We start from the raw sequence: 14,353 nt of genomic DNA, 5'->3' as shown, positions 1-14,353 counted from the left end.
ACATTAAGAAACAACCATGAAATAAAAGTGTGTTTTGCTCCATTAGTCACAGGCTGTGCACCAGCCAGCTGTCTGTGCTAAAAATATGCCACAGTTAAAGATTTCGTAAATTAAATGCACTGCAGCAGACAGCTTCTCTCAGGTGGGAACACGCCTCCCTCCCATTTCCAGTAACTACATAATGAGGCTCAAAATAAGAGAGCTTTAACCCAGAAGATTGATCCCTGCTTTTACCCACGTAGTTTGTTCCTATGTTACAGTACTGCCTCCCATCCACTTCTGTGAGCAGATCATAAGTGCTTGTACAATGTCTAACAGGCCAAAGTCATGAGCCACATAAACAAGCGTACGTCTGCTGTCTGCAGCCAAGATAGACCCACTCATGTAAATGAGAGACCTGGTCCATTACATGTGAGTGCTTCCTGTATACTGATGGACATATCAAAGCTACACTCCAAGGTGGTAAGAGGGAATGAAGAAAGGACTGTGCATTTCCTGTCAGTTCCTCTTATTCAACGCTTAGGACAAAAAACAAAGGATGACTACATATCTAGTGCACTGTTAAGATTCAATCCGCTAAATATTTTTAAAGAAGTCAGCTGACAATAATTTAAAAAGATGAATATGTGTGCACTATTTTTGTTTAGGTAACACAATACAACCAGGAAAAGTAACGAATTAATAATACCAGTATACATTATCTTAGATTCCCACTGAAATCACTGATGCAATTGTTTCAGTGAAGTTCCAAATTAAGTTCCTCCTTCTCAGTTGCAAATATGAATACATATATATTTAAGAAGAAAGGAAAGTAAAAAGGAAAATTTCAATCCCTGCTCAGTGATAAACATTTTCTGTGGGGAATTTCAAACTACTCCCTCAGTTCACTTCCCTGTGATCACAATAACACAACATACTAAACCCAAAATAGCAATAACTAGGAATTATTACTACTTCTTTTTTTATTATTATGTCTTTAACTGAAAAAGTAGGCAGATGAAATGCAGACAAAAACCACTCACATACATGGGGAAATTTCCAAGTGCTGCAGAGAGCCCTTTTTGTTCTGTAACTTGTATGGTCCCCAGGAAACAAAATGGGGAGATGCAATCGTAGGCATCGTATTAATACAAATTATACAGTAAGGTAAGAAAAAGAAAACAGGAATATAATCCTTACATATCGAGATGGCTCTTCCTTGTTTTGGTCATTCATGTCAGTGGGAATGATCCGTGTGGCCATTGGTCCCTTGGCAAACGGTTTTGGTAACTGGCCCCTGAATTCTGACAGGATGAACTGGAGCTGCCAACTGCAAAGAACAGTGTCAGAAAGCCCAGCAGGAAAATGCAGGAGCTAGTAACATTTTGTGTGGAGAAAACCAAAAGCATAACCAAGGACTTTTAATTCCTCAGGGTAAACAGCCCTGCTAGAAGAGCAGTCACACTACAGATTTTCAGTAGCTTGTGGCCAACAATCTGCTGACAACTAACTTCAGAATCCTTTGGTTTGGTTACGCTGGTGTCAACTGAGATACAAGGTCTTGAAGGTTACTTCCATAAATACTTCTTAGAAGTAGTACCCCTCCTTCTGAATTTCACCAAATTACACCTTTTATATAAAACAACTTACTTATCTGGCAGGAGAAAACTGCTTGGAAATCTGTGCCACTCCTTTCCCACGCAGACATTAACCGGTCTGCCCTCTGGCACAGTGTGAATACTTGGGTCAGTAGCAATCCTGTGAAATTCTGGGTACAGGTCCAGGGGCCCATGGTAGCCTATGGAAGGCAGAAAGTTGTAAATAAGGCTAAAGAAATACATGATATTTACATGACTGCTTTTGAAAGACTACAAAAAAATTGTTCATACATAACTTTTTAACTGATAACTTCTTAAATGAATGAATTGGTCTATGCTAAAAAAAAAAATGGCTGGATTCCAAAGCTCTCCCTCCTCTTAGAAGTGCTTGTACCCTACCACCTTTATTCACATTCTCCTGTCCTCACTGTCAATGGCTACCATCAAGCAAAAAAATATTGATGAAGTGGGAAGGTTCACTGCATGGATTTGATTCAAGAAAGTACTTAAGGACCATATCTAATCCATCTCCATTAAGGACACATGTACCTAATTACAAGTTTTACATAGGAAAATACTTTTTCAAGCGGGTTCATATGTCTGAAAGTTAAAGTATCTGCTTTAATACAAGTCTGAGTACAGGTTTTATATCAGTATAGTTGTACTGGCTGAAGGTGAAGGGCAGCAGATTTTTAACTGATATAATTCTAGTGATACATATACATACATACACACCCACATGTATCATCATTCATTGGCACAATACCAACCTCTGAATAAGGCAACAGAGCGTGACAATGACAAAAGGCCAAAGAGAAAGACAGTCCCCAGAGCCAGCCAGTTGGAGGAGACTGTGTAGTGTTCCAGGCGGTAGCGCTGGAATATGAAGTGGTAACATTTCTGAGGAAAGATTTAAAACAAAGGCAATATAAAATTACTCGAACTCCAATATGTTTAGCAAAATTCTGTTTTTCATAAGGACCTTACAGCAGTGCCTGTATCTCCCACCAGATCTTTGGTCCTCATTTTTTCATTCAGACACGTAAAAAATGCACAGAAAGTCACATGGTTCAGTCACATTTCATAACTGATAGTCTAGGATATTTAAAGATATTTTCAGTTCTTTTCCCTAGGAAAGTCTCCAGTCAAGCTGTAAAGTGCTTTCTACCCATGCTCCAGCTTGGTTGCTCCCAGAGGAACCAGCAGCAAGTGCCCCTTTCAGACACTCCTGTAGAACTTCCCTACACAAACAGACCTAATTTTCAATGCTGGACTGACTTCCTCTCTAACAGAAGTTCCATGACCCAGATTTACTGAGTGACCTACGGTTGTTTATCCTGTCTGCACAAGCTACAGCTTTGAAGTGGATAAAAGAGCAGACACTGCATTCTGCATCCACTTTTAAACACAAACCACTCTGAAATTGTTAAAAGCAAAGCCCTTCAGGTTTTTCTAATTTAAAAGCCTTTCTGGGAATACCCAGGAGGAACCACATCCAATATTTGGCTCAGTCCCTCTCTTCTGCTCTGCCTTTCTGCAGGAGTGATTATTCACTTCCTATCCTAATCTGGTTTCTGTTCCTCTTGTCTTGTTTGCATCTTTCTCATAACAGTCAGATCCATGTGGTTTGGAGGAGTAGACTCTGACAGGCTTGTACTACTAGTGGGCAATCTGATCTAAATTCTTAGCTGGATACTGGACAAAATGTCATCCAACAGTGTTAAAATATGCAGGACAGAAATATGCACTAGATTTTCCTAAAGCCATATTTGGCAAAGGTCCTAAACCATTACCCTCTGATGAATGTTCTGACAGCACACAGCAATTCTCAGTCAGAGCCATAAAACTGCTGACATTACAGAGCTTGATCCTGTATGAATGCAAGGACCGAAACTCTTCTGGGGTGCTCCAGCTTAGCACTGCAAAGCATCAGCAGCGATGGGAGATCAACAGTCAGAATAGCAACTGACCAGGGGAAGAGTGAGAGTGATTTGAGGGGTTCGGGCCATGCTGGTGGGGAGCCCAGGACAGGAACAGCCAGCAGCAGTGCATAGCAGGACAAAGGAGCTAATAGCGGAATGAGACTGAACAACAGGAACAGGCTCTAACAGGGACTAGTGACGGCATTCCTGTGCCTCTTTAACAGAGGAAAGATTAATAATTTTGAGCTTTGGGAAGGTTTATATCAATCTATGTTAGTGCTTTACTCTATGAGGTGTTTCAAGTGATAGTTACTATACATCAAATTTTTGGCGCTTCCCAATGTCCAATGCCATTTCCTAACACTTAAACAAGATGACTTTTCCCTTTTCAAATTAGTGAAGGATTCCTGCTAGGATACAACAAAACGCATTTCCTACACAGACACATTCCAGCCCCTTAAAGCTTCCTTAAAAGCAGTCAAAGGATGCACAATGCTACAAGTTACTAATCCTTATGACATCTCTTGGATGTTGTGTTGCATTGGCACAACAACATCACAACTGCTCCTCACCAGAAATTTCCACTCGGGATGGGAGAATGACTCAAAGACATCATGAAATAATTAGTGGCAAGGAAATATTCTCAACCATTTATTACTTCACACAATCCCAGACAAGCTCCTAATGTGATCACCTTATAAAGCCATGAAATTTAATCTTTTTTTGCTAGGCTGTTAAGCATTCTGCACTGAAGTCCAGGATTATTAGATGAGCTCATTCTGTGTGACACTCAAGAGGGAAATCCCAAATATTTTTGCTTTTACATCACATCTTACAGAGGGATAATCATCTCAATCAACCTGTACAGGAAGATAATGGTTAAAATTGCAAAATCAGCAACACACACACACACACACTTCATTATTAGAACAGCGGTGCATTTTGGTTCCATATCCACAAAACATTGTTCAAAAATGAAAACTGTACCAGCTAACAGATTAAAGATGATGATCAGAAGCTATGCACAGGACAGCCCTGAACTGTGTCATCACTGTAGACTGTCACAGACAGAGATATTCTGCACAAGTTCCCAAACTTTGGGAAGCAATGTTAAACAAGTCAGCTAGCAGTTATGCTTCCTAAAGGTATGAACTCATTAAAAACATGTTCCACTAAAACTTACCTGAAGAGCAGACAGAGCCACAGCACCGCAGAGACAGATGAGGGGATAGATGGGAAAGAGAAACCTCTCTTCTTTGTGGGGCTGACTGAAGAAAATCATGATCCAAATGTACATAGGAGCTAGTGTCAGCCAGTAGGGACGGCCCAGATTCTGAACTGAAAGAAACAAAACTCTCAGTAAGGTAATCGTGTAAGAATGAGGGGGTTATCCTATTCCTCCTCTTGTACAATCATCTCACATTCAAAAGCCCATTATTCAGATCCAAACCATTGCCTTCAGACACAAACACACCATGTTCTGAGCCAGCCACGTTGCTAAAATCCAGGTAACATGTCCAAACAGTCAGTGTAGTATTTTGATCAGAGAATTTTTGTAGAATCCTGCAATACTAGAAATTTCAACAGACTTTAGAAGACAGAAAGCAGAAAATAAGGGACTGCATTACTGAATCCAGGCAAGAGACAAAATCCATCAAGAATTGACATATCTAAGCAGACAGTCAGAAGTACTAGATTTCCTGATGCATATTATGCTACACATACAAAGATCCGAAAGGATCTCCTCTGGACCTACTCTTCCACTTGCTAATAGTTGTTTAGCGACTGAAGTTTCCAAAACCTTTATCGCGTCATTACAAAAATAACAGCATGAGAGGTCTCTCAGGCACCTTCTGCTTAACAGAGGAAATAACTGACTCAAAAATAACAACAATTACCCTGAATTTCAGGCACACTGAGGAGGGTTCTATACTGCCTGACAATTTTCAGTCCCTTTTCTGTCCCCTTGCTACTCCCAACAGCAGAGTTAAACAATTAAGCTAGCGGCATTTCACAGACAATAAGAACAAAGCACTTGGCAAAATTGCTCCTGCTGTTAAGTACAAGAACACCAAGTGAACAGCAGGAAATCTTGCATTTACAAGATCTCCTGCTGAGCTTTTACTGGTTTCTAACAGTATGTCAATCATATCCAAGGAACAGATATAAGCAAATACCCGTTAACATACATTTTCAGCAAAGAGTACGATGTTATTGTTTGTCATATTCAGCAAAAAAATCAGAGTGAAGCGCTAACTGGACTGATGAATCTGGAGGCTGCTGTTGACGCTTAATGAATCTTCCTTAGCAAAATGGCAGAGAAGAATTCACACTTCCTCAACACTTTTTTCCTCTCTAGAGTCACTTGACAAATGTTATGTGTTTAAACTGATGTCATTTTACTTAAGAGAAAGCCCAACATGAAGTAGGGAATATTCTGCTTCCTCCTTTCTCTACTCTCAGTATATCCACACCTATAGGAGCAGTTCCCAAAGCATGGAGTAGCAAAACTGTCCTGACAGGTCTCCACCCTGCAAGTTGAAGAGTGCCTTTCCACAGCGCACAGAAGAGTCGAAGTTTGATCCCAACAGAGGCTGCAGTAGCAGAGACCAGAAGATGCCTATTTGTAGGCTCAGCCCCAACAGTCAAAAAGGAAATAATAACTCAGTTCTCTCAAGCTAATGCAGAAAACATTCTGGCAGTGGAATAAAAAAGTAACAATGGCAGAGCCAGCAAAAGGTTCCCCAAAGAACTCTAAAGGCTACCATTTCCAGCTGCAAACAAGATCAAACAACAATGGGTACATAGTTTCTATCCCCCTTAAGATTTCTGATGGGGCTACTTCTAATGCATTTGCATGGCTGGCTGAAGGTTATGTACCATACAACTTGTTAAGCTTACTCTGGGTATGGATAGTTCAGCCTCGATAACACATCACTCTTCTTGAGGTGGAGGCAGGGAACACGAAAATCATCCTTAAAGAGAAAAACATGCTTCTGCCATTTTGAAGACAGCAGATAAGTAGATGCATCTCACTGCATGTTCTTACCACACAGCAACTCCACTGTGGGGTCAATACTTGTATGAGTAATGAGCTCTAGGAACTTTCTTATTACTCCGAAGACTTTTCCTGAACCTCATTTCACTTCCAGTAAAGGAAAGCTGCTCTTTGGATGGCAAACTCTCCCTTTAGTAACAAGGCTGAGATCTGGGCTGCCTGTGCTTGGCTCTCACAGCCATCTTGGACTCACCATGAAATTTCTGAAGCAGACACTCCATGAGACCAGTCAGCGGCAGCACAAGCAGTGCCAGAATAAATGCCACATTGAAATTCAGAAAGCCATTGATGAAATAAAAGGACCAGGGCTCTGTACCTAAAGGATGAGAAAAGGAAACAAGAGTTTTTAAATACAAGCATGTACAAGACCTAGATTTAACAGTAGTCTTGTTTCTCCTCTGCCTGACACAGAATAAAATAATCAGCAGCAGACATCCATTCCCTGCATTGCAAACATACTGAAACCAAAGAATGGAAAGGGTGTGGACAGAAGGTCTTGCAACTGGACAGATGATGCAGGCCCATCGAATGAGCCCTCACCCATAAAGCTGACATAATAGTGGCGTAAGAGTTAGTCAATAGCCATACAAAGGCACCAGAGTATCTCACAATCATGTCTGCCCAAGAAACTTCATTGTCTTCCTTTTCAGAAATTATTTTTCTGAAATTCTTCTCCTTTTTTCACTGGGTCATAGTCAATACCACATGGGCTGCTCATGAATCACAGGCCACTAACAGTCAGCCTTGCCCAGCAGAGTTCTGTGACACAGAACTCACCCTTGCATTAAGAAAGCCTACACAGCAAGAGAGGCATTAACTTGTAAAACTAGGAAATTTTACTCCAAATTAATTCTTTCTAATTGCAGAGAAGTAACAGAGGAATAACACAAAAACACACAATGTGAATAAGAAAACATTATCATTCTGGAGTGATGATGTTGGCAGAAATAGAAAATTTACTAAAAAGGAACAAGGAAAAGAGTTCACATTCACACTTCACCCCAACAAAGACTGCCACTAAACTTCATCCAGATGCTAGTTTTGGTACCTCCTTAGAGTCAACATTATTTAAAATGTCCCTACTTCAATTTGTTCTTACAGTGTAGCTTCAGACAGGAGCAAGCCAACTCTGCCTCCTAACATGATATACTTGGGTATTGGTTACAAGCTTTAAAGGCTGCAAATTGAAAGAAATCCCAGTCCAACTGTCATTTATTTGGACTCTTAATTCAGGATGCTTCAAGTCCTGAACAATAAGGAATGCCAGTTCCTCTCCATACATTTACCACTTTCTCAGTGTGATTAGCTCAATCAGTCAGTAAATGACATGCGGGGGCTTTAATCACTGCACTGTTGTGACATGTGTCACATGCCGCAGCAATTTCCTGCAATCAGAGCCACTTAAATAGGGTCCATGTTGAAATTAATCAGACAACTGAAAAGCAGCAAGGAAAACCCAAAACCTCTGCAGCTCCTATAGCTAAATATGATTGGAAGCTGCACTAGTAATGTCAGAAACATGTCACTGGAGTTACTAAGGCCAAGTCCAAGCAACCAAGGTTCATTTAGGAAACCTTTAGCTATTAACACTGAAAGCAAACAGCAATTACAGATTTGGATTTTGGGGAGTAGGGGGCAGTACGGGAGTGAATTATTAGAAATTCACCTTCTCTCTCCCTCCACCTACCTCATGATTCTTGCAAGCCCCATATGAGCACAATCCTCAGCCTGTGAAAGGCTGAATATGTGATACGGTAGATGGAAAGATCATGTCAAGCGATGGACATGACAGTTATCTGTATGGCAACACTGCAGTATTGCCAACAGCCCTTCCTCCTTCTCCAGACTCTCTTGGTGACTCTCCATATTTAATGACTGCAATTCTAAGTAATCAACATGACAGATCTTGAACACGTGCAGAAAGCAGATCGTTTTAGAACTGAAGCATACTACCCTTCCCAGAATTCAGGGCTGCCGACTGGGATATGTCTGTAAGAGAAAACGTGAGGCAGTCTGAAGTATTACACTGTAAATCTCCAAATGGACATCTAGAAAAATTGTGTGTAAAGGGGGCTTTGGTTTCTTCCCAACCCTGCTGCCTCCACAGATTATCTTCTGAGGTAATAGTACAGGTTTCTAAAGGCTTACAGCAAGGGTAACACTGGTTAGGCCTTTCTAGTAACTACTTACATGGAGCACTAAGGCCATTCCTTCTATAAAAAAGAACTGGAACTGGGTTCCATAGCCTGTTCCTCACTCCTACTGCTATAAACAACAGCCTCGTTATCATAGAAGATGCCAGGATGAGGTAGAAAGCTTCTTGAACTGATATAAACTGTTACCCTGCAGTGTCTTCTGGCTACAATTACGCTGCACAGCACAGCCAAGTTCCAAATCTTTAAAGAATAGTCCCAGAAACCACGCTGTCGCCCTTCTACCTGCCCTGGCTGCTATGGAAAGTAAAGGAAATTAACTGTGGTTCTCTCTAGTCTGGTCTCTTCATTTGGTAGCATGGGACTCAGGAATGAAGGACACTTCATGAAGCGTACCTCTACCACAATCCAGATACAGCCTTAAAGGCCCAGAGGTGTCCTGAGGGACTCTGATAATAAAGAGATCAGCTGGTCTGAAGCACAGCTTTAACAAAAAGGTTATGTTCTCAGATTTTTTTGCAGTGTGAAATTGAATTGCCCTCAAGAACAAAGTACTGGAACCTCCCCTCCTTCTCTAATGAAGGATTTTCTTCTCTGGGCAAGGAAAAAAAGAAAAAAAAAATGAGAGAGGAGAACAGTGAACTGCACAAGCAAGCTAAATAATTCACAGACACCAGGCAAAAAGCAATAGGCTTGGTTGTGCAGCTACTCTTTGTCTCTCTTTTCCCACACTTGGTCACTGTGATGACTCATCCATTCAGTGGCATTAGGTCTCAATGCCTCCCAGGGCAAAATGCTTTTATTTTTGTTATCCACAAGAACTCAAGGTGATCTGAGAAAGAACTGCAATGTAAAAAAAGAACAACCCCACCACATACAAGAAATCCTGGCCCAGAACAACCTCTTTCAAGCAGGGACACTAAAGAACTCTCCATGCATGGTATTGATGGGAACATACTTCCACAGCATTGCCTTCGGACCATGACAGAAGATTTAACTTCCTGCAAGCATCCCACATGCTGAGCAGATGTGGGCTGTAGGAGACAGACTGATGAAAGCAGTGGGAAGAACACTGTGGCCCAATCAGTTCGTGGCACTATGGCTCCATGGGGATAACCAACTGGAAGCACTGTCAGACACTGAGCCAGAAACTGGTTTGAACTTTGTGCTCTGTGACAGGCTCTGGGAGCAATTCTAGAAATCAAGCTCACACACATGTTAATAGAACTTAACAACCTACCATGCTGCAGCCTGACCACAGAAATGGTGAGGGCAGCTCAGGACAAAGCAGAGAAGTTGTAAAAGAGGCTTAAACCAAGATGCCCCACCCTGTGTTTGTCACAGGCTACAAGCCTGCCTGCAGACAAGAACTGTAGCTCAGCTGTTAGGCAGTACCTGAGACACAATAATTTGATTGTGAGTCACAGCCCTCATTCTAAGCAAGTCTGATTCAGTGCTAGTATAATAAACAGTCTGCTTTCTGCATTTCATTTATTTTTACTCTATTTAAGAACCAGGACTCAACAAAGCAAGGTGTCATAAAAACAGCTCCAGCACATTCCACCTAAGCTGAACAAAGCTTCCCAAAGTGCCATCACACTGTAAGTCACAGCTAAGGCTCTGATCACAGGAATTGGGACAAAACTTTTGTCATGAACTGTGCATTCTTAGAACATACGTACACAAAAACATCCCAAAGCCTCAGAATCAAGCCTAGGGATATACATTTAGAAACTACTTCCCCGTAGTTGTGGAAACCTAATATCCCCAGGGAAATACTCATTGCATAGACTGTATTTATGAAGAATGAATGTACTGCTAAAGACCAAAAAAAAAAAAAAAAAAAGAACAAACCAAAACCCACCAAACAAAATAATCAAACATTTTCTCCAGAACTCCAGTCTGCAGACAAAAGGAAAAATACTGTGGTGCTTATATTGAGGATGGTATGGGTTGATGACTCTGCAACCTTCAGCAGCTCCTGCTCCCATCATGTGAAAGTTGGGAAATCCCAGCTCCAATGCCAAAAGGGATTGGCCAGCCTTTCATCTCCCTTGGTAGCGTTATTTTTCCAAGTGTTTTGAAGCTCTCTAAACACACAGCATTATCCTGGCCTCATTGCATTAAAGAGAAATTTCAAGCAGGCTCATTTACTAGCCTGAGGATGTTATATGAATGTCACTATGAATAAAACACTTCAGAATAGATTGCTCCCTGGAGGCTTCTGGAAACAACTCATGCACCAGTGTGGAAAAGGTCAGGCACAAGCCCATGCCAAAACCTATCAGAGACAGAGCCTGGAGTTTACTTACAGCAAATTCATAGCAACAGACTTCAGAGCTTTCCTGCAGAGATGAAGAACCAGGGCAAAGCAGCTGCTGCCCTGCTGTGCCACAGCACAAGTAACAAATCACCACTCAGCACCATGCAAAACAGTGCCTCAAATGAAGCAACAAATATGGCCTGCAGGGCACTGCCATAGAAAGCCTTGCTGCTGAGCACTAGTGAATCCCTCCTAGAATATCTCGACAGGGCTTAAACAGATGACAGAGATGACGCAGGGACCCTGTACCCTAAACTCCCTGAAGTTTCTGCCAGTCCCTCTGAAGCCCTGCTAGAAATACAATATTTCTCTGCTCTTTGGCTCTCGAGGTACATATGAACAATCTAGTGCAGTGGCAGCTCCCAAATAAACAATACAGCATTGCTGTCAAGGTTCACCAAGGTGAGATTTGGGTCACACAATACCCTAAATGGCCAGTACCAGAGGACTGCTAGCAAGCAAATGATTTGCCTGCAGATTAGATGTCATAATGGTAACCTCAGATTCTGCTTGCCAGCATAGTGCAAGCCATACATTGCCAATAATCACGGAGATTCCCAAGGCACAGCATGGACTCAGGAAATCTGCAGGGACCCGTTTCTGCACTCTTGCCCACATTCCCAAGGTTCTGCACCCGGACTGTGAGGAACAACAGCCAAGAACTCAATTAAAGCTGAAAAACACACACATGTATCACTCGTGCCCACTGCACTCGTGCAGTATCCAGACACGTTTGCTACTAACAATTCTCGGCTGTGACACTGAGACATCTCACAACGGTTTACAGAACTTGAAAGTGAACAAAAGCAGCTTAACTCACAGAGAAATCAAACAATGGCCTGCAGATTCTCAGCTCGAGAGAGACATCCTGTGTCAAACAGCTGGAACTACAGCTCTTTCGAGCTTGCAGACTGCTTTGTCAGAAAAAGGACTGGCAATGAAGACCTGGTGGGTCATGGTAGCAAGACAGTAGCAAGAAAACTGCCAACTCCTTTCCTGTCTTGTTATCTTAAACTCACCATATAGATCAGGTCCGTGAGAGGTGAAGACATTGTATAAGACAATGTTGAGAGGTGCAACTACCAGCTTCCCATAGTAATAGCTGTCCACAACTACCAAGGGCACCTGGAAGAAAGCATCTATTTTTTAAAGTGACACAAGATTTTGGCTGGACTGCCCAAAAGCTCCATGTGAATGGAACCCACCCCTTCTATTGCAAGCCCAATCTATTCCCCCGTTGCACTGTTACAGGCACTTACCAAAAACAGGATCAATGACACCACACACCAGTTTAGGAAACTTTTCCACCTCTGCTTCAGTATCAACAAATCAAAAGCAATAGGAAGCCTGAAAGAGAGACAAGGTATCAACTGGAGACTTTGTCCCTCCCCACTACAGGTTTTCCTGACCCTTCGAGGCAAGCAAAGCAGTAGCTGGAAGAGACCCATCACATCACTGGGCTCTGCTTCTACTCCATATTGTAGGCATCCAACTCAGGTTTTACTCTCAGTACATTAGGGTCAGGAAATCTTCCCAACCTAAGTTCTTCAAAAGCAAAGAAATCAGGCTATGAAAGCCTGTGGCAACGCTCCTGGACTAGGTTGGCAGCTCAGTACCTGCTAGTTTCTTCCTCCAGCTCTCCAGCCCCTACATTATCCCCAACCAGGCAAGAAACAATTGACAAAGTGCAAAACTCCTGAGCCCTCCTCTCCTTACCCAAGAGCTGCACTGAAGGGCCAGCCCAGAAGGGCTCCAGCAGCCACTCCCAGGACTGCTACAGAGGTCTTGTCCATATACCAGCCAGTCATAGCAATCACTGTGGTGTACATGCAGAAACTGCTTGGGAGAAAAGCTGCAATGCAAGAAAAGCAAGGGGTTAGCACAGCTTTCCCACAGCGGGAGAACTGCACGAGGCCGAGATAAGGCTAATCTCATTCGTTGCACTGGAGCTCGGATGCTATACTAGATACTGTCATTTCAGTGAAAGCAAAAGAAAAGAGGATTCTTCTTCTTCCAAGACCAAAAATACTTCCCTTAAGTATGAAGGCCTCTTTCCTCAGTGGCACTTAGCAGTGTTAACCGGCTGACAGCATCCATGGATACCACCTGTAACACTTACTGTACCCCCTATATTCTGCTAGGTCTAAGAAAAGGAAACAAACCTACTCAAGTGGCAGCAGAAAATGTGAGCTGATTGGGTACAGCCTCTGAAAAAACTGGGCAGAGACTGGTGAGTAGTAAGCAAAGAATGAGGAGACCTATGACACTGCAAAAACAATGAAGGAAAAGTCCTTTCTTCACTGACCATGAACAAGAAAAAGGGTAAAATAGGAAATCTCAGCATTTGTAAGTTGTTGCATTTCCCTTGAAGTTTCTGTATGCACACAAGTACAGAAAACCTTTGCTCAATGTCTCTCTTTGCACCTTCCTCAATACCTACAGCAGGTGTTTTGTAAGTCTTACAGTGGTTGGCTAGGCAAATGGGTACAACCAGCCAGAGAGGACAAGACACAAAGGCACATGACAATGTCAAAATATGACCCTGCTTCCTTGGATTACAGTATGTTCAAGGAAGGTAGGCCAAGACCCTGTTTAAAAAACATGGCCCATTGCAGAGAGACTGGAGGCAGCAATAGGAACAAACATGCCCTGGAAATGGAAAGATACAAGAGAGCGATGCAGGGAACATGATTTGAATTGACATTTATTCTGTCATCACACATGCCATGAGGAATACCAGCAGCTGAATACAACAAACGATTGCTGAAGAGATACGTTAGTGCTGTGGATTTTCTTACCTCTGTACCTGTCTTTGGTTTCTATGGACAAAGTCATTGTTAGTGTCATTGCTAAGCAAACTTACCTGCAGATGAGCAAAACATCCCAGTGCTGAGTACTAAGAAGGCCAACATCAGACGACTCACATGTAGCCCAAACTTCTTACACACAGCTCTAAGGAAGCAAGAGAAAATTAGACACCACAAAAATATCCTTAGTACATAAAAGAACAGTACCCAATGAATGCAGAACCACAAACAACCCATGGAGCATCCTAAGAGCTTTAAGGTGGGTGATTCTCATTACTCAGCCACTGAAGGAAACCTGAAGGGCTGTATGAGTGGTTCTGGCCTGGGTTTTCACATGCCTGTAAATTACACTACCACAAAAGCCTAGAAGAGACTTGGCTTCTACCAGTGTCAGTTGTGCTCAAGCAAACCTCAGGAACTTAGGGAGTCCACACTGTTGTAGCAACATGAATCAACAAGATGTTCACCCTTCACACAACCCCATCGTGCAAAAAGCCACAACTCACGTTCTTA

General features: G+C 42.3%; 1 protein-coding gene across 7 annotated transcripts in view; it reads right to left on the bottom strand.

The window, feature by feature from the left end:
• ALG9 (ALG9 alpha-1,2-mannosyltransferase) overlaps positions 1-14,353 on the bottom strand; it is a 38,549-nt gene that overhangs the window by 19,327 nt on the left and 4,869 nt on the right. For all 7 annotated transcript variants that reach the window (XM_042800467.1, XM_042800465.1, XM_042800466.1 and 4 more), the window contains 9 exons: positions 13,897-13,985; positions 12,750-12,885; positions 12,293-12,380; positions 12,053-12,158; positions 6,751-6,873; positions 4,683-4,837; positions 2,348-2,477; positions 1,630-1,777; positions 1,180-1,309 (listed from right to left, as the gene is read on the bottom strand). In XM_042800467.1, coding sequence (XP_042656401.1) covers positions 1,180-1,309; positions 1,630-1,777; positions 2,348-2,477; positions 4,683-4,837; positions 6,751-6,873; positions 12,053-12,158; positions 12,293-12,380; positions 12,750-12,885; positions 13,897-13,985 — 1,105 coding nt within the window. The remainder of the gene's footprint in view (positions 1-1,179; positions 1,310-1,629; positions 1,778-2,347; positions 2,478-4,682; positions 4,838-6,750; positions 6,874-12,052; positions 12,159-12,292; positions 12,381-12,749; positions 12,886-13,896; positions 13,986-14,353) is intronic.

The sequence above is a fragment of the Tyto alba genome, unplaced genomic scaffold (assembly GCF_018691265.1).
Source record: "Tyto alba isolate M040663 unplaced genomic scaffold, T.alba_DEE_v4.0 Super-Scaffold_32, whole genome shotgun sequence".
NCBI classification, from domain to species: Eukaryota; Metazoa; Chordata; class Aves; order Strigiformes; family Tytonidae; genus Tyto; species Tyto alba.
This window is presented reverse-complemented; position numbering and strand designations above follow the sequence as displayed.